This window comes from Biomphalaria glabrata, chromosome 12 (genome assembly GCF_947242115.1).
Source record: "Biomphalaria glabrata chromosome 12, xgBioGlab47.1, whole genome shotgun sequence".
NCBI classification, from domain to species: domain Eukaryota; kingdom Metazoa; phylum Mollusca; class Gastropoda; family Planorbidae; genus Biomphalaria; species Biomphalaria glabrata.
In genome coordinates, this window is record NC_074722.1 from 3750245 (window position 1) to 3771493 (window position 21249).

The 21249-nt window shown below is 38.2% G+C and overlaps 1 protein-coding gene across 3 annotated transcripts in view; it reads right to left on the bottom strand.

The window, feature by feature from the left end:
• The window catches only part of LOC106071027 (uncharacterized), a 49542-nt gene that overhangs the window by 3462 nt on the left and 24831 nt on the right, over window positions 1–21249 (bottom strand). For all 3 annotated transcript variants that reach the window (XM_056006727.1, XM_056006729.1, XM_056006728.1), the window contains exons 6-20: window positions 20000–20749; window positions 18816–19065; window positions 16727–16837; window positions 14700–14810; window positions 14432–14558; window positions 14184–14324; window positions 13215–13264; window positions 9353–9524; window positions 8654–8919; window positions 7290–7438; window positions 6277–6439; window positions 4641–4790; window positions 2247–2466; window positions 1757–1875; window positions 1465–1605 (exon numbers count right to left, since the gene is read on the bottom strand). In XM_056006727.1, coding sequence (XP_055862702.1) covers window positions 1465–1605; window positions 1757–1875; window positions 2247–2466; window positions 4641–4790; window positions 6277–6439; window positions 7290–7438; window positions 8654–8919; window positions 9353–9524; window positions 13215–13264; window positions 14184–14324; window positions 14432–14558; window positions 14700–14810; window positions 16727–16837; window positions 18816–19065; window positions 20000–20749 — 2920 coding nt within the window. The remainder of the gene's footprint in view (window positions 1–1464; window positions 1606–1756; window positions 1876–2246; window positions 2467–4640; window positions 4791–6276; window positions 6440–7289; window positions 7439–8653; window positions 8920–9352; window positions 9525–13214; window positions 13265–14183; window positions 14325–14431; window positions 14559–14699; window positions 14811–16726; window positions 16838–18815; window positions 19066–19999; window positions 20750–21249) is intronic.

A 21249-nucleotide genomic window follows, 5' to 3' on the forward strand; every position in this document is an offset into this window, starting at 1 on the left:
AGTCAGTTGATTTTAGACTCCCGTAGAGAGAGGAGTGCTATGGATATCTTTTACAGTGGAGTAATGTACATGTACTCAAGTTACAGGGGTGCCACCCATGAGACCAAGTAAACCCTGAAACCAGAATTTCCAAATTTTACAAACCCTCAAATCATAAACCCCAAACTTTACCAACCCTGAAACGTACCGCATATACAATTTAAGCACCAAAATTTTACGAAAGAAGAACAGTATTAAATTACTACCTAGATCTATATCATAATATGCCCCCCCCCCCCCATGTTTTAAATATGTAGTTAGTAAGCCTATCATTATAATAAATAGGGTTTGTGTGTATTTATTGATAAAGCTTGTAATACAAGTTAAGAGGATTTAGTACAATTTTATATTAACAATGTTTGTAACCCCCCTCCCCCCAACACACAGTTATTTTAAATGATGTTTCTCTCTTAACATTTTTTCCCTCATTATTCATTTGAAGCAGCCTACTTTAATCAACATTGATAAAACTGATTCCATCAATGTACACGCATGGACCTGTAAATCTATTGCAACAAGATAAAATTGATTTTGAGATTTAGTACAGATCTACTCCATTAAGATTTAGTTTCTAATATTTAAATGTAGACCTAGATGGCTAGAATGTGCTGGACTGCCTATACATAATTATAATTTATTTGTATAAAAAAAAAACTATAAATCTATTGACCAATCGATCTATTTTTTCTAGCCTTCAGGCGAATGCAAACTTACTAATTTAATTCTTCAATCATTGATTCTAGTTCTGATCTAAAAACGATATAAATATCCTAAATCTAGATCCTACTTCTATAATACTCTAGACATAGGCTAAGGCTCTATGTCTATATGGAACCTATACAAATTTTAAAATATAAAACACGTATTTATTAATAATTCGAAATGTTGTCGTTGGAGAGTTTAGTATATTAGTGTTCTTACGCACTTGCAAATCTAGTGCGTGTAAGAAAGTATTTAGCTAAGAAGAACATTATAGCAGTACCAGAAGAGGTATCTACAACACACAGAGACATTCGCGTCATCACGCCTACTACAAGAAACAGGTCGTGACAATCTGCTTTCTCCCGTCGTCCTAAATTATAATTATGTTTATGTTCAACTCTAAAGGAACATCCGAAACATTTAAATCATTTTACACACACACAAATAATTTTACAAACATTACATCTTATCTTATATGGTACAGACGTTACTTCAAAAAAGAAAATGATTACGTCCTACGTGTCATGCATTTAGTCATGCATTTTAACCAATGACCTGAATTCTGCCAAGTCACTGGTTTTCCATATATAACAGGCACCATCTCATCAAATCATCAACTAAAAAGGGAACACCATGCCTCATTTTGAAAAGTTCACTTGTCAATTATCGAAAATGTGCCTTGATTACCCATTCAGTTTTACATCCACAAAAAACTGCACCAACCTATGTCAGATGTATTTGTGTCTCCTTGTTCTACTTCCACCGACCAATCAAATTCATCCGTTTCTCGGTCTTGCGTATACTGACACAAATTTAAGGTCATCTTGTCCAGGTTATCGAAATTACAATTTAATCTCACTGTAGCTGAGGAAATACAATTATTGTTTCAGATCAAAATAAATAATAAAATATACGAAAATATTAAACTTAAGCCCTCAGCCAAAAAAACAAACAAAAAAACCTTGTAAATGATTATAAAGTAAAATGGCGAAAGAAATATATTAAATCCTATTACATGGACAGATCTTTGGCTCCAGAATGATGTCATCAAGTCCTACGCCACCGTAGATCTGTCTACCGGAACTAGCTACAAACCGAAGTTTTTGAAATGGTTCAGATATGTCTACACTGAATCTGTCAACATAAGAAATAAAAAATGCAGAAGTCAAAGGTCAATTCAGCCTGAATACATATCATTATAACAATAGGATGTTTTAATCTTTTTTTTAAAAGTCGAAACTTGTTTGTAAAATGTTTTACTTATTTCGGATGTTCCTTCAGAGTTGAAGATAGTTACTTCCTAGTCCAAACCTCCCGCAGGACGACGGGGGATGGGAGCGGGCAGGGTTTGAACCCGGGACATCGATAAATCTAAACGACAGTCCAGCGCGCAAACCGCACGACCAGGCAGCCATCCTTAATGCCATAAACTTAATTACGTAAGGTAAACATTAACATCTCAAGTGGCTCCAGAGCCAGACGATAGGATCTTCTTTGGCTATTACCTCATCCAAAATGGTGTCTGCGTAGAGATTTGAAAGAGCGTGGGCGAGACGCCGCCACCTGTAGTCACCGTCTGTAGCTGTAGCTGACATCGTGGGCACTGGAACAGGATGACGCTGACTTGGAGGCAGGACGGGAACGCTTGTAGCGTTATTCCGGGAGATACCAGCACAGCCTCTTTCTCTTTGGTGTTGTATGGTATGTAAGCGTACAGGTAATGACCTGGAGGTAGAGGAAATCAATTCGTTTTTAAAGCTCACCAGTCGGCATATGAATCTTTTGCTGAGATGGAGTTGAATCCAATGACCCGAATTTAATGAACTCCGGAGAATCTTTATTTAGCTAAAGAAACAATGGAGTAGAAGTTTTACAATACCTCTCTACCTGTCTACCCGTCTACCTGTATACTTGTATACCTATATACTTGTATACCTCTATATTTGTTTACCTCTATACCTGTATACTTCTATACTTCTATACTTGTGTATATCTATACTTGTATACTTATATACTTCTATACTTGTATACTTCTATACTTGTATACCTCTATACTTGTATATATCTATACTTGTATATATCTATACTTGTATACTTCTATACTTGTATACCTCTATACTTGTATACCTCTATACTTGTGTACATCTATACTTGTATAATTATATACTTCTATACTTGTATACCTCTATACTTGTATTCCTCTATACTTGTATACCTCTATACTTGTATACCTCTATACTTGTGTACATCTATACTTGTATACATCTATATTTGTATACTTATATACTTGTATACCTCTATACTTGTATACTTCTATACCTCTATTCAAGTCGGGTGGCTTGGTGGCTGAACGGTAAAGCTCTTGGCTTCCAAACCGTGGGTCCTATGAACTTAACAGTTGATGTATATCGCTTAGAGTTTAGAGAATAGTTACTATCTCTTTGGCCACATGAGGAAAAATCTAGTTTGACTTTTATAATTTTTCAAAGTAAAAATAAATAAATGTAAATTTGGTTAAAGACTGAATCTAGGTCTAGATCCTGTATCGGTTTTGAAAAGAATAAGGCGTTCTTGAAAGGACTATGGCGTTCAGTAATTTCCCAAATCAAGACTTAATGGACCTCATTCACCAATCGTAAACAAACAACATTTTGCCACGTGGTTCTCTATATCTTCTATACAAATTACGCAATCCATTAAGGCTGTCACGTGATACGCAATTTTCATTGTCTTATCAATATTATCAGGTGACAAAATGTTGCTTGTTTACGATTGGTGAATGAGGTCCATTGATTCAAGAGTTTAATAAATTATAAATTAATATGCAGGAAATTGTGCGCATTGTCTTAAAAGTCTAGATCTAAATGCTTATCATTGGAATATTAAATGGTGTACTAGATTTATACATACGCTTAACCAGGATTCTTTCTTGGGGAGGGGGGGGGGGGGGGGAGGGCGGGGTAAACAAAAGTTTTAAAATCTAATATTCATTTTTTTTAGAGCAAAACAAACGCTCAATAAATATGTATAATGTTTTTTTTTTGTTTGGTTAATAATAGCATGGAAAGATTGTAAACACACTATTACACATATAATCATATTTCAATAGCTAGTTAAATATAAAAGATAATATCTTTTTAGAAACCTTCACTTATATTATGTTATCTTATAAATTACTGACGTTACTTCAAAAGCGAAGATATCTTGATTACGTCCGGCCGGCACCTATGTCAATCTAGTCTGGCATGTTTATGAAATACAAAAACTGACTGATGCAGGCAAAATTTCATTTATTATTTTGAATGAATCATAAATGTACACAAGTGCGTAGGTTACTCTCGTGGTCTTGAGACTTTTACGAGTTATCTACCTTGCCTGTTGACAAGAGTCCCAAGTGCACTTTAAAGGGGAGAGAATCATTCAATAGCTGCAACATCTTTCCATTATTGCAAGGCTTATCTCCCTTTAGCTTTGTACATTGATTAACTAATTAATTAACTTTTTGATTGAGTTATGTTTTGTCATCGACATTAAATAAACGTGCAAAGTTCCGCCTTGATCCGAGATTTGGAAGTGTAAAGAATTTTGACAAGGCAGAAAGACGGAGTTTCCCTTTCAGACCTTGCAATCAATGGGGCAGAAGATGTTCAGGTCATCTGTAGGCTGTCATGTGGCCAGCACAACGACAAACCACCTAACTAAAGTTAGGAATCCATTAATGTTGGGTGGACTCAGGGGCGCCCTAAAAATCCCGAGATTCAAAATCCCAGTCTTCACAAAGATTCGAACCCAGGACCACAGGTTAGGAATCCAAGTGCTTAACCACTCAGCCACTGCGCCCCCCCCCCCCCCCCCCCGAGTTGATCTAAGCTTGGCAATAAATGTACAACAGTAAATACCTGCGGTAGTTTTCAAAGTAGTGTCAGCGCTAGGCATGGCGGGTACATGGACGCCCCCAGACCTACGACTCCAGGAGAACTCACTCCCTGACCAGCTGGAATAGCCACAGATGTCTGGATGCTCGAAGTCACAAGAAGCGTTTACTTTGCCTGAAAGAATGAAAGCAAATTATGAGATGTTTGCGTGCCCCAAGTGGCCTAGCAAGGTGCCCGTGGGCCCGGGATCAAGAACATATTGATGGACTGACAACAAAAAAAAGTCGGGACACACTCTATATGTAATAGTATATTTACTGCAAGCCATAGCAATTCAAGTAAGTTAGTAAGTAACACTCAATTATGGTACAACTTCTTACAAGTAACATTGCCAATACACTTAATACTTTTACAAATACTTCAAAGTGATACCGGTATAATATATAAAAATACTCAAAGGTAAAAAAAAAAAGTTAATAATTGTATAAAGGGAAGAACTCCACATTTACACATATATATATCTTAATAATGTAGAATTTCTTTCCATGTTTTGATATCAAACAAAATAATTAATTACCCATAATCAATTGAGTAATTCGGTAATTTTTCATTTGATTCATGTTTTGTTAGTACAATAAATAATTGTGTAAAGTTTCAATTTGATTCGAGAATGAGTGTGAGAGAAATAACGTGTACAATTATCTAAGGGGACAAAACTCCACATATATTTGGAGTTCTACGTCTATTCTACTTTTGTGAATTTATTATTGAATTTGGATCATTTCTTGATATTTACTTGGTATTCAATCTTTACATAATTTCTAGCAACGTAAAAAAATAAAGTTCCACTTTCAGACCTTGCAATTTGTGTGGCAGACAATGTAAAGGTCATCTGTTTCTGTGACCCACAGTTAATGAAGATTTAATGTCCCCAGCACAAAGACCAACTGCCGTTACTTTTCCTCAACTAACGACAGGTTCCCATTTAGATTTGGGTGGACTCCGAAATAACAAAAAAATCACTGTTCTCACCGAGATTTCTACTTAAGAATTATTATTTTACTTCATAATAATAATAATTTTATTTATAAAGCGCTGTTAACAAACAAAATGTAGGCTCAAGGCGCTGCAACAACATTACAAACACAAACACGACAACCGAAATCAATAACTAATCTAAAAAAGTTTTAAACAAGTAGGTCTTAATGTTCTTCTTAAAACTGGTATAGCATGATGTCTGTCTGAGATCAATGGGGAGTGAGTTCCAAACCTTTGGTCCGTGCACTGAAAAAGCCCGCAGACCGTAGATTTTGAGGGAGAAACGTGGCGTTTTTCATAGACGAAAAAAATGTAATTTCTGCGTCCAAAGAAGTAGGCCTACTTCCACGTACTTTATCAGGTTTCACAGTCAAGAATACGTATTAACCTCCCAATCCCGTGGTAACACAAAGCGCTCTAGTTGAAATCGCGATGGCTAAATGTATATTTGAGCTCTGAGGGTTTCTTGGCGCCTAAGCACAGCGACCTGATCTCAATCCCCCCCCCCCTTTTTCCTGAAGGTAACAAAAGAGACTAGTACACTAACCAAGCTAAAGTAATAATAACAGTAATAAATAATAATAGCAACATTAGATTACACTTGTTGAATTGAATCACGTACCTGCATCTCCTATAACAGATTTGATCCAGTTTATGTATGGGTCAACTCTCGTGTAGACACCCGGCTTGCCGACCTCACCACAGCCTTCTCCCCAACTGACCACGCCGACCAGCTCCCATTGTTCGGGGCGAGATTGACACATCAGCGGTCCGCCACTGTCACCCTGAGGCAAAGTTAAAAAATGAAACTTTGGTTTAACAGAACACTGATAATAGTCAAATACAAAAATTAAACATCCAACATAGTCCACAGGAAACTAAAAAGTAATTGTTGGGAATATATAAAAACTTCATTTCGCCTGTTCAGCGATGTTTTAACGGAACAATGTATGAGATTCGAGGTGAAAGGCTATTCTAGAAAACTAAAAGGATAAAGAAACCGAAACTATGAAAACGGAAGCTGTACCATTGTAATGACTCATAGTTAGACGCGTAGAAGCTGGGGCTAATCGGGGATTTCCTTAGTAACGCGACGGTAAATTAAAATCTCAGAACGGAAATAACTTAGAGACAGATTAACGGACAAAGAGACCTCTTGTAGTTGTAGTTTTTTTAAAGTAGTTTTAAGATAAGATAAGATAAGATAACTTTTATTGATCCAGTCAAATGGAAATTCAGTTTGACTACAACCTCAGCGTAACTACTGTAACAATAACAATATTATCAATATAGATGCAAATACGAACAACATTCACACACGAAACATACACACCCACAACCAGCTATTTATAAATTAAACTTCTATGTACTTCTCGATGACGACAGCTGATCTTGTAACACTGTGACAGAAAGTGGGATAAAGGAGTTTTTAAATCTTTCTGTTTTAGTCTAAAGGAGACGACCACTTCGTTCAGATTTGATGTAACAGTGGTTTAATGGGTGCAGGTTATCTTTAGATGTTTAAGTCATTGGTTAATATGCATGACTAAATGCATGACGCGTAGGACGTAATCATCTTCTTTTTTGAAGTAACGTCTGTATTATATAAGATTAGATTCTAAAAGTCATGCTTACCTTACAGGCGTCCATTCCACCACTGTAATAGCCGGCACACAACATTGTGGGCTTAATCTGGTTTGGGTACGCCTTCTGACATTTCGTCTGCTCCCACAGCTTCAGCTTTGTGTGGTGAAGCAACGAAGTCCCTTCCCCAGAGGCTACACCTATGGAAAGGAATAGACAACACAATCTTCTCATTTAATTGTAGACATAAAGTTTAAGTAGATACTGTATTGTTTCCATACATATATTAAACATAAATGAATAACAGCACCAGGGACCAAGTTTTTAAGAGAGAAAGTAGTGAATTAAAATGCTACGAAAATAAGGGCATGCGCCGACCGAGGCTCGAACCTGTGACACTGGATTCGACACCACCGCCTAGCGATAACGCACCATGCGCCGACCTGTTTTTTTTTGACATTGCGATGGTCTAGAGGCTAGTTTCGCTTGGTGCGTTATCGCTAGGCGGTGGTGTCGAATCCAGTGTCACAGGTTCGAGCCTCGGTCGGCGCATGCCCTTATTTTCGTAGCATTTTAATTCACTACTTTCTCTCTTAAAAACTTGGTCCCTGGTGCTGTTATTCATTTATGTTTAATATATGTATGTATCATTTGTTTCAGCACCTAGCTTCAACTCTATGTTTACATTTGTATTGTTTCCATCAGCGGTATTGCTAGTGGGGTGCAAAGGATGGCGTTAATACCTATCAGAAAATAAGGGATGTGTGGCCGAGAGGCTAAGTAAACATGGGCTTGGCTTGGCTACCTATCAAAGGTCACTGGTCTTAACCATGTGGCAACGAGCTATTGGTCTAAACTGCCCACAGGTTGTGACGTTGCAGGTCTGTGTTCAGGCATTCTTGAACGAATGGTGTCGCTCTGTCTGATAAAACGTTTGCAACACGTTATTTCTACAACACACATTCTCGGATCAAGTTAAAACTTTAAACAATTATTTATTGTATTTGACAAAAAACGAATCAATTAAAAATAAACCAATTATGTAACATAATGGTTTTATATGTAACATTCTACAAATTAGTCAATTAATTATTGGCAATTGGTTATTCTGTTTGAGATCGAATACGGGTCTACATAAGTGAAAGATAAAGTTGTAAGTGCGGAGTTCTTACCTTTAGATAAGCGTCGTTATTTTGAATTTTTAAAATATATTTTGTTTGATACTTTTGAAGACGGTCATTTGTGTTTGCCAACAAAGTCTAATAAGTCCTAGCTTGTAAGAAGTTTACAAGTTTAGGCGCCACTTTCGCCTTTGCCCTCTGACCTGCCAGTGCTAACGATTCGCCGGTTTCAAAAACAAGATACATGGATTTTCATTGGTGAGGCTTTATTGCCGGGTCACTTCCGGTACTCACTTGATTTGTTCAGGACACCCCATCCAGCCACGTAACACACCAAACTGGGGCTACGGTCCTTCTGATAGTCCCCGAGACAGAGGGGCCTCTGGAGGTCTGACAGGGCGACGGGGTGCTCCATCCTGAGCAGTGCGATGTCGTTGTCATAAATGTAATTGTTGTCTGGGTGGTTGATGATGTCGCTGACACGCACGGAGGTGATGTCTGCGGCTTGAATGTTGACATGACCAATACGGATTGTCGTAGTTTCAGGGGAGTTAACCATACTGAAAAAAAAATATATTGAAAAACAATAGATTGATATTCAATCAAAGAATGGGTCAACCAGGTGATTACCAAAACTGAAAGTAACCAACAGTCTGCTGTGGAGTTGTTGTGGTTTATTATTTGCTTTATCACAATGTCAATTAACTGCCAGTGTACATCTCACAGAATCGTTACTATATGGATTTTTTTCAAAAATTCTTTTTGCAGTGTCATAGTTTGACCAATAGAAATTGATATTTAATAGAAAATTGATATTTAATGCAGTAATCAAGTTTTGGTAGTTAATGGGTTAATAAAGTCGCTGACAAATTCAATTCCATCGTCACATAGCATATGAAATATAAAATATTGTGTTTTAAATATGTAAAAAAAAATGTAAAGTAATCAATTATGAAGATCAAATGAAGATGTGTAAATCAAAGTAATATCTACTTGTAAATGCAATGTCCGGCACTGACCACCCAATGGTCAGAAATAAGAGTTGCGCCACATTTGAAGAATGAGCCCGAGAAGATTGCAGCAGTCCAGGGCCACTGACCATCACTGGACTCCACGGCGTCCAAGACGAATGGCTGCGGGAGATGGACACTTCTGTGGCCACATTCTAAACAACGAGAAGACAAGATTCCATTAGACTCACCTGGTTGTGTACTCAGGCGAACAATCATTGTGGATAAACACATCTATAGAACAGAATTGTTTACTGCCTACAGTTTACTAGTTTGTTTTTTTCTCAAAACTTCAAAAGCCTAGGATATTATATAATTATGCCCCCACCCTCAAACCAAAAAAAAAACACGAAAAAAAAACATACAAACAAGGAAACTTAGAATTTGTTTTATACTAGACATATTCGCAAAAAAAAAAAAAAAAGTAAAAAGTTAAAGCCCAAAAAAGAGGCAAAGAAAAGAGACATAAAGCCCAAGGATTCCCATGATGATAAAGCTAAAATTGAATAGCGCAAATTCTGAGGTTTCCTTAAAAAAAAAAAAAAAAAGTTAAAGAGATGGATCCAATGGATAGAAGGAGCCTAGGTGTCAGGGGCAGGTATGGTGAGAGTGAATGTCTTATTTCTTTGTTACTATTTAAGTATGAAATAGTTATATCCCTTTTGTTTATTTTCCCCCAAGGCATGAATGTGAACAGTATACACTTGATGATTTTGAATGTGAGTTTTCCTTGTATGATAGAGTGAAATTGGTAGTCCGTTATTTTTTCTTGGACTGATGCTTATGTACATATATTTCTTGAGAGTGGCTGTTATTTTGTGTTTTATCGGATATTAAAGGATTATCTATATTTCCATTGGAGTTCAAGTGTGTTTAGTAGTAATTGTTCTTTATAGTAATTGTTCTTAATAGTAATGATTGCAAGTACCCCCCCCCCCAAACGAGCCAAGCCAAAGTAATGAGCCAAAGCCAAGCAAGAAGTGAGCCCTGACACTAGGTATAACCTACAAATACCGCATGACAAATGAGGAGATTCGAAATAGGATCAGAACGGGAATGGGTCCCCACGATGACCTGCTGACCACTATGTCCCCACGATGACCTGCTGACCACTGTGTCCCCACGATGACCTGCTGACCACTGTGTCCGCACGATGACCTGCTGACCACTGTGTCCCCACGATGACCTGCTGACCACTGTGTCCCCACGATGACCTGCTGACCACTGTGTTCCCGCGATGACCTGCTGACCACTGTGTCCCCGCGATGACCTGCTGACCACTGTGTCCCCGCGATGACCTGCTGACCACTGTGTCCCCGCGATGACCTGCTGACCACTGTGTCCCCACGATGACCTGCTGGCCACTGTGTCCCCACGATGATCTGATGACCACTGTGTCCCCACGATGACCTGCTGACCACTGTACATTCATGTAGTGTGTCTAGTAATAAAGTGATTTCAAGTTTCAGAATTAAAACTTGGTATTTATTTGAAAGAAGATTTCAGTTTTGAGTTAATACTTTTGAAGTAGTTTCTCAGGCATCAGGCTATTGTTGGAGAATTGTCGTCTTGTTAAGAGAACAATCTTGTTACGATCTTCTCCTTCAGGCCCTCTGTAAACCAACCGCTCAACACACAACACATCAAGTACCTGACAACTAGAGTACCAAATAACCTGATACTTTAATAATGAGTAAATAAAACAGACACTATTGGCAGCACAATAAACACATTACGCTAGAAGGGCAAGGGCGGACTGGATGTCAAAATCGGCCTAGGCATTTCTATACAGTAGATTTCGTAAATTGTATATCATATAATGGGTCTCCAATTATATGCCTATCTGTTTGTCAAAATTATTATGTTTTTAATGACGTATCGATAACTGTATGCATGCTCTATAACACTCTATATCTTGAAAAGAAATATAGACCTTATGTTGCTTTTAAATCGCTATGTTTGTAGGCCCTAAAAAGATGAAGCCAACTAATAGCACTGTCTACGGATGTAGGCGACTACATTATTTTTGAAAACGTGTGAGATTAAATTAGTATTACACTGTAGTCTGTACAAGATGTATTTAACTTGACTCTCATATAGCCCTTTATATAAGAGAATATTATAAAACCTTTAACAATTTTATGCGTGCCATAGTGGCATTCATTAGGCCCTTTAGGCCCGATTGAGTACCAGCCCACCGGGCATTTGCCCAAAATGCCCATATAGCCAGTCCGCCCTTGCTCGAGGACTCCACCAGGACCGACTTCATGGTCGACTAACTGTCAAGGTCTCCTCGCTGTCCTGCTTTGAACTGCCTTACACACTCTGTCTCTGGTCCACGCAGGCTTATCAGTACTGTCTCTTGCCTTCGATATAGCACGCTAAACTGTATTACTGGCCTGCGTCACATATTTCAGCTGATCACACACAGTTAACCCTATCGCAACTCCAATAGGGTTACAACAATACGAAATTGCATTGTCTGTTCCACACAATCTCATGGTAACATTAATAACCAACACATCGTGACAGCCTCAAAAGTATTGTGTCACTACAAAATAAACAAAAAAGTTTCGCGGCAAGACATCTTGCATAACACGAATACGTTCATACGATGACCACAGAAGTACTTACGCTGTATCTACCTCGAATTTTCCTCGAATAATAGTAATATCCAGTGCTGACTTATAATTTATTAGACTTAATTTGACCTGTGATTTTTTAAAAAACTAGGATGAATACTGCGCTCTTATTACAAAACAAACAACAATAAAAATAAAATTTCACTATCGGCCCACCTCCCCACTTTTTTTATTTTTTGACTTTTTTTTTTTACGCCAGGAGATAGAATTTCTGGAGCAGAACTCAGAAGAACGTCTGGCGACTTGTTCTGCTCGAGACCCCACTGGATGGGAGAGAGTGCTGCTCTAATATTATATTCAGAAAATAGATTTTATTTATACATTTAAAGACAACACAGAAAAAAAGGGACAGGCTTTAAAAAACATGTATTACGCGAATTTGTGATTCTAAAATTATAAACTTAAGTTAAAATACCACTACAAAATAAAACCGGTAAATTGTTTTATAATTCTATATATATCTGAGCTATTCTTTTCTTTTTCATTGCATTGTTTCACAGGTTCCTCATCTAAGTGAGAAGTAAAGAAAACTTTTTTTTTCATTGAGGTGGGCGCCACCGGTACACGTTTGAGAAACACTGGTTCAGGCTTTCTCGTAAGGGCAGGGTTTAACTCTTTCTCTCCTAACTGACGATACCAACGTTGATTCCACTAGAATGTGGTAAATAATTACGGAGAGAAAGAGTTAATCCACCCATCGAACAGGCTGTAAGTTTCCCATGCTCTAGCTATAATACAAAAAAACAGAAATGGAAAAGTGGTTTGAGTGCTGGGACAAGTCCCAAAAAGCCCGAGGATTCTCGGAGCGCATGAGGCGCCCTGACCGCACTTCCCCGTGGTGGAGGGTGTCCAGGCATGAGACAGCTATTGTAGCATAATGCATAACAGGGCATTGTCCTGTTGGCTCATATTTCTCAAGGCTATAGCCAAATTTCGATTCACGGTGCCCTGCTGAGGGGAAGAAGAGGAAACCGTGCCTCATATTCTGTTTGACTGCCCCAGACTTGCCGATCTCCGTCTCGACAGGTCTGGGAAACCAAAAATTCTCGACCTGTATGGTGACATTTATGCACTACGCAAGACAGCAGGGTTTCTGTCCAGGGCTTTTGCAAGAGAGGATTTAAGCCTCTCAAGCCCTCACTCTAATAGAGTTTGATGATGATGATGATGATGACTCAGGCTTTCAATTCATTTTGTTCTTACCTTTAATTTCACATGAAAGCTGGACAGACATTTTGTCCTGACATAGAGAGCTGCAAACGAGACACAACAATCAGATGGTATTATTACATTGTTACATTTCTATTTGTACACATTTTTGTTATTACATTTCAACTCTGTCTGTATAATAACAAGTTTATAATAAACTTTATTTCTCACACACCCAACATTATATAAACAACTATTGATAATTAATTATTTTGTTTGGTATCTTGAACAAGGGAAAAAAATCTTTCAGAAATGGCGGTATACGTTGAATTATTCCCCTTGACGACTCTCGAGCCCTGAGTGAAGATTTTTTTTTATGCTTTTTACAATCAAGTCAACACGTTAAGACGCAGACATTTCAGGACAAAATGTTGTATTCCGTGACATGCTTTTGGACAAAATATATCCCATCAGTAACGTATCAGACGCCATAAGCTATGTTTGATTAAAGAAACAACTTGATCTGGATTCTAAAACAGCGGCGCCTTAAAATTCCGTAATTCAAAATATATTCTTCGTCAATTTGATTAAGAAACAGGTTATTTATTTTTGACGAAACCCAAAACAGTGACGCAGCTTCTGTACGTTTAGTAATGGTAATTACTTTTATTGAAGACATATATTTTTGAGTGGTGTTTGGGGTGGGATCGATACCATTAGGTAACCGTATCGGGTGACACCAACCCTCACTACGCTACTGCGTACAAAGCAACACCAAAGCAATGCTTAACTACATAAGGTTACGATTACGACCAGTTGGAGGAGGCTGGTGATGTGGGTGCAGCGTCGGGAGAAGTGCATAGAGCCAAATAAGAAGAAGCATAGAAATACTAATTCGTTTGTACAAAATAAACATATTGTATTTCATATTACCAATCGGAAACGTTTCAGACTTCCGTTATATATTTCTAGAATATTGAATTGGAATTAGGTGAGGAAGCTAAAGCATAAATATAGACCAACCTGACACGAGTCACCACTCTATAAGGTAACAGAGCTGACTGGCTGGCTGTGTCCACTTCCGATACATTATTCACCACAACTGTCACATGGATGAAAGAACTGACCAGAGGTAGTTTGACCTCATTTAAGGACATCACTTGTCTGAAAATAAATCAAAGAGCGCCATAAAGCGAACAAATCATAAAGGCATCGATCTAATCCATTCAATTCGCATTCTGTCGAAACACCCCACCTACGTACAGACTTACCCCTGACCTACATCAGCGCATGCCCAAAGGGCCTTAATATCCAGGGCATCACTCCAGGATGTTGAGCAGACGGGAAACCATTGGCCAGATTTCATGACTTGAAATAAGCCGTCTGCGTTGATTTTGGCTGTGTAAGATGCAAAAGTAAATAAATAAATAACATAGTATTCTACTGTGACGTGGAATAGGTTTGATTACATACAATTCTGACACGACTCGTGTGAGTCTCTTTTAAATAAGACATACTACTTTTTAAAGTACAACTTACTACAGAGGCTCTCGTCTTCGCTGTGTGGACACTGGTCAGTTCCATCACACAGACGATAATTAGGCACGCAGCTTTTGTCGGAGCAAGTAAACTCATCACTACCACAAATTCCTGAATAGAAAATAGAAGCTAGTAGAAGAGATGATTTTATGGACACTATTAGTGTAACCCAGTGTTTCCCAAACTTTTCCTTAACGGAACACTTCGCATATCTGAGTATTTAGCGGAACACTTTGCTCAAGAAAACATTAAGAAACTGGAACAGACACAAAATAGAGCAGTGAGATTCATAACAAACGAATATTCACACTTGACTAGAGTAACACCTTTGGTAAAATCAATAAATTTAGAAAGCCTTCTGGATAGAAGACTTAAAAGTAAAGTAGCAACTATACATAAAACACTGAACCACAATCTTCAAATACAAAAAAAAAATACTCAGAAAGACACAAAGATAAATGTATATTTCTCGTTCTTTATGCTAGGACAAATTTGTACAAATACTCCTTCTTCCCTAGTGCTATTAGAGCATGGAATGTGTTACCTGAGCTAGCCAGGAAAACTAGCGACTTGGCGGAGTTAAGGTCATTGATTAACATGCATGACTAGATGCATGACACGTAGGACGTAACCATCTTCTTTTTTAAGTAACGTCTGTATAATATAAGATAAGATAATGTAATCTTTTTTTTAGGGAGATTGATTCACGTGGTGGCCTACTAGTTAATTACTCCAGTAGTGCATGGAACACCTATTCAGGTAAAAATGTTTGTTTGTTTGTAAAATGTTTTACATGTTTCGGATGTTCCTTCAGAGTTGAAGATAGTTTACTTCCTAGTCCAAACCTCCCGCAGGACGACGGGGGATGGGAGCGGGCAGGATTTGAACCATCGACCATCGATAAATCCGAACGACAGTCCAGCGCGCAAACCTCACGACCAGGTTTACCGGAACACTAGGGTTTCGCGGAACACTAGGGTTTCGCGGAACACAGTTTGGGAAACACTGGTCTAGTAGATGAACTACTTATTATTCAACAACTACCCTGGGTCTGACACCAATCCCGTATGGGGATTGACTGCATGACAAAGGCATATATGAAACAACCGATTTGAAATAAACTTCTCGAATAGATTGTGCTTTTAAATGAAATCTTGACACGCGCTAGACGTCTGCTTGTTCAAGAGTTGTTTCCCTTAGTTGATTTGGTGACAGTTTTTCATGAGCTCAAATTAGCGTAATACGACTATATGAATTTTAATAATCCAAATGAGAAAAAAAACAACAATACTGCCTAAAGATGTGCTAGAGCAGTGATTCTCAATGTGGTCTATATAGACCTCCGGGGGTCTACGAAGACTGCCAAGGGTCTACGAAAATGAGAAAATAAATTTGGGGTCTATGAGATGTCCACGAGGGGCTACGATAATTGATTTTAATGAAGCAAGGTCGTGACTTTATTATTTATTTCATACACAAATTCAGAATAGACTCACAAAATCTCTATTCAACATCATAAAGAGAAGATGGTGAGCGTCTAACAAGATCACTTTACTTATGGCCAAATACGGAAAATATTAAAGATAAAACATTGGTTTTACCAGCCGTTGAAGTAGTTTTAAAAGCTTTTTTTTTTACACAAACCTACATCTGATAGTTCTTTAAGTAGTTCAAATATGAATTTTGTCAATAAAAAAGATAGATGTTTTTAATTTATTATGTAGCTTTAAATTACTTTATCACTCTTCGACTCCCTACAGTTAGAAATTAGTTTTAAAAAATGGAGTTGGTGAATTTGCAAAAATGCAATATAAGTTAAGCAGGGGAAGGGGGGGGGGGGGCTACCGAAAACCAGAAAACATGGCAAGGGGTATATGACACAAAAAAAAATTGGGAACCACTGTGCTAGAACATGCCAGAGCACTCCATGGGCTGTAGTGCCACTGAGATAGATGGATGGTTTGGTGTTTGCTTTTTAGAGTATTGACATATAGATACGACACATAGATGGGGGAAAAAAAGCTTACGACAGTTCGTCTCGTCATCTCCTAGTGGACAGTCCTGCTCCGTGTCACATATCCATTCCTCGGGGATACATTCCAAACTACCGTCACAGCGGACACGACCTAATGGGCAGTCTGTGGAATAAAGTTTCATTGAATTTATCGATTAGTATGTTCTATAATTTATTTTCTCTATGAAAGGATACATGGAACAGGGAATTGAGGTCAAGTCTGGGACGAAGTCAGTGGTGTAGCAGCCATGGCGCGAAGGGGTTCAATGAACCCGGGCCCACAACCATTAGGGACCCACATCCTGTGGCGTAACAACCATGGCGCGAAGGGGTTCATTGTGTTTGAGCGCATGACTCATGACCTGTTGGGACCCACATGAGCACTTGGGATGACACTAAAGTGAAAATAAAAATTTACTTTTGTGAAAACCGATTTTAAAAAGGTCGCTTGATTATGTTAAAAAGTTGTACAAACATTGACTTTTAAGATTTGTAAAAAGTCATAACTGATTCAAACATAATGACATTATTACTTTAAAAAAATGTATGATTCTTTCACTGGCATTGCAATGTCTCTTGATAAAGGTACCAATAAATTCACACACCAATGTACCAATACATTCAAACACTAAATTTGTCGTAATTCTGTGGAAGGGGACCCACCGAGATATTCTTGAACCCGGGCCCATGTGTGCTACGCCACTGGACGAAGTGCATAGGTCAATATAGTTTGATACAGCGGTACAGGGTTGGTAAGGCCGGAGTCGGCCTTAAGTAATTGGAGGTCCCAGGTGAAGCGAATAAGGAAACCCTTGGTGAAATGAATAGGGTGGTCCCAAATGAAAGGAAGAAACATTGGCCTTCTAACACATGTAGTCTAGACGTAGATTTAAACATTAGGGTGGTCCCAAATGAAAGGAAGAAACACTGGCCTACTAACACATGTAGTCTAGACGTAGATTTAAACATTCGTGACCAAACATTAAATCGTAGGAGAGACTTAACAGTTAGACTGGTGGAGCCATACATTTGTGCTATGTTTCAGATTTGATCAATGTTTCGCAATTTTTTCTCTGTGCCAGGCCCCAGTCAATAGGAGGCCGTTGTCGGCTGCCTAGTTTGCCTATGCCTATGGCCGGCCCTGAAGCTTTGACAGTACTGATATCCACGGCAGAGCAATCGTACAGTCGATGTCACGTGTTGCCAATTGTACAGTATTGGTTGATGATTTATTTGACAAAAAGTGTTAGTTATTTTGGAGCCCTGAGTTGTCAAGTTCTGTGAGTTGACAGTGTCGTAAGTGGCAGTGTCGCTGAGAGTCTGGATAGTGACATTCGTTACATTCTGTTAGTGAGCAGTGATGCCCAACCTAATTCTACCCGCGGGCCATTTAAATTTCTGACTCTCGTGTCGCGGGCCACATGAACGAAAAGGTAAATCAAATTTACCTGAATATGAAACTATTTGATTAGAAACCAATGGATCTAGAACCGATACTTACGTTATGAGTTATGGAATTGGATATCTGAAGCTTTTTTTTCAAGCGCAAGAAAATGGCTTAATTTCTGTACTTTAAATAAGAGCAACATTATAGCAAGCTTTACCACCGACTCATTTTCTTGTCGCTTTTTCATAAATATTCCCATCGATCCTCCAATCTCTAGGCGTAGTTTAACAATCTTTTATTCGTGGCTCAAACCAAGAATGCCGTTATATTTGTTTCATACTGACATTTATATGTTGTTTTTTTTGTTTTTTTTTAATAGCCACACTTTCTTTACAAATCAAATAGATTCTCATTTCATAAACACACAAATTTTAAAGGTCATGGTACCAATCAATTAAAGAAAAATTTCGGGCCCTAACATAGGTAAAGATAAATAAGTCAACCTTTTTTTTTTTCGAACGGAGGGTGCCTACTCTTTGTGCCAACATTTCGGCGGGCCGGATGGAACAACGACGCGGGCCGGATCTGGCCCGCGGGCCGTATTTTGGGCATCACTGTGTTAGTGTATACTGTATAACTTAATTTAAGCTTTGATGGCGCCATCATGGCGGGTGATGGGGCGATTCTCGTGCTTTAAAGAATTATTTCAAAATACCTGGCAGTGTCACGTTTGCAGCTAGAAGACTATACAACAGCTCGAAGCCCGCAGCTGACTGCATTCTGTCCGATTCAAAGAGTATCTCCAAACGTAGGCTGTATAACGTCAAGTTCCTCGGAGCAGAAGACCCACAGTATCGACCAATCAACGACAGGCTACCATTAGCGACTTGGTAAACTTCCAAGAAATCATAGGAACACGTAGGTTCATACTCAAGATCAAAATGTAGAAATGCAAGGGAGATAATCTGCAGAGAAATCGAACATTCAAATATTACGTTAGTTTTACATTAGAATTATTTATTTTTTTCTAGTCGACAAGGATATTAATTTTTACGTATGCTAAAAAAATAATTTTTGGCATTCCTCATGAATCTTCGGACTAGAAGACAAGCCTTACTATTATTAAGGTAGTTCGATAATACATTAAATATTCAAAGTAGAATTTAGCAACATCAGACACGCATGTCATAATAAGTCCTATACTGTTATACAAGTGATCTTTGAGGCATATGCATTGCATGTTAAACCACGCTCGTCATAAGATTATTTTTTTCTTGGTATATTAAAGTATGAATATTTGTGTCTGTTATTTGATACATTCAGATTCTTCTTCTTACTTTTTCTTATTCTTCATTTCTATCTAGTTCTAGCTTATAATGTAAAATTTAAATACCGTTAACAGACTTATTCTTTTCATTTCCGTTCAAGCCAATTACGCTACTGTCCAATCATTTTCGCCATTCAACTATTTAGCACATGTCAATCGCATATATTTCAATTCTAGCATCTTATGTTAACTGGGGAATTTAAGCCTATCTGGACTTATCAGACGAAATACATCTGTTCAATCATTTTCGCCATTCGACTATTTAGCATATGTCAATCGCATATACTTCAGTTCTAGCATCTTATGGTAACTGGGGAAGTTAAGCTTATCTGGACTTATCTGACGTTAAATACTTGTGTTCAATAATTTTCGCCATTCGATTATTTAGCATATGTTTGAGTTCAAGCATCTTATGTTATAACTCGGGCATTTAAGCCTACCTGGACTTATCTGACGTTAAACAGACTATCTGTATGTTAACTGGAGTACTTAAGTTTTTCTGGACTTATCTGACGTTAAACTGGTTGATTATCTATGTGTTGACAGGAGTAATTCAGTCTATCTGGACTTACCTGACCTTGTTTTCCATCAATGATCCAACGACACTTGATATTCAAAGGGTAATTTTGATGTGAAGAAAATCCTGGACTTGAAACAATCCCTGATGTTTCCCCCATCACCGATGGAATTCCGGAACATGCCGAGTCAATCTCCGAGTCGATGCTGTTGGTAGTGTAGGTAGTGGTGACGAAGCTTGTAGCAGACGCTTCCGTTCTCTTTGATTCAGTCGTTTCATACTGCTGAGAACTGTTTATTTGTGCGTGCGTGGAAAAATTTGATTGTGGTGTGGTCTCCGCGGATGAATATGTTGGCATTGTGGACGCACTTTTTGTTGGTGAAGCTTGTGTGAGCGCCGGCTGCGTCTGCTCCAATGTCGTCTGGGATGTAGGATTCGTAGTTACACTTGAGGCCGATGAAAGGAAAGCTAATGACGAAGGCAATGTTGGTAACGATGGCGATGTTGATGAAGATAGCGATGTGAAATCAACGTTCGTACTGGAGCTTGATGAAGAATACTGGTCATCCTCGTTTGGGCTCATGAAGTCAAGTTTGGCGACGAAACTTCGCGCCTGAATTAGACGGTCAGTCGAGAAAACGATCAGTTTTGGCGTCTGCATCACGATTGGGCCCAGAGTTGTCTGCTCACACAGTTCAAATGTGTAATGGGGCTTGCTTTCTTCCCCTTCAATCACAACGAATGAATCATAGTTACATCCCTTGTGTGATGTACCTTCAGAATGTTCAAATTGTAGTACCGCTGTCTATGAATAAAACAAACAAAAAAATAAATCATAATATTATGTTTTTTAAAGGCTTATTTGTTGTAAACATGTGATCAGAAAATCTACTTTTAAAATACCTCTATTCAAATCACTCCTTCATGGAACCGGCATTCAAGAACCTGGCAGCTGATCTCAAAAACGACTCTAACGATTTACCTAGAAATTTAACAGCTGGAGTATATCGCTGAGAAATGAATGACTAGCTCGTTGGCCACATTGGGAAACTCTAGTTTGAACGTTATCATTTTTTCAAGTAAAAAATTAAATAAATTTAAATTTGGCTATAGATCAATATCTAGGATTATAGGTCTAGATCGAACATCGGTTTTGAAAGGACTATCGCGTTCGGGAATTTCCAAATGTAAGACATTATTGATTCAAGAGTTTAATAAATTAATGTTCAGGAAAATTGTGCGCCTCGTCTTGTTAAGTATAGACTACTCTTAGATCTAAATGCTTATCAGTGGAATAGTAGTAAG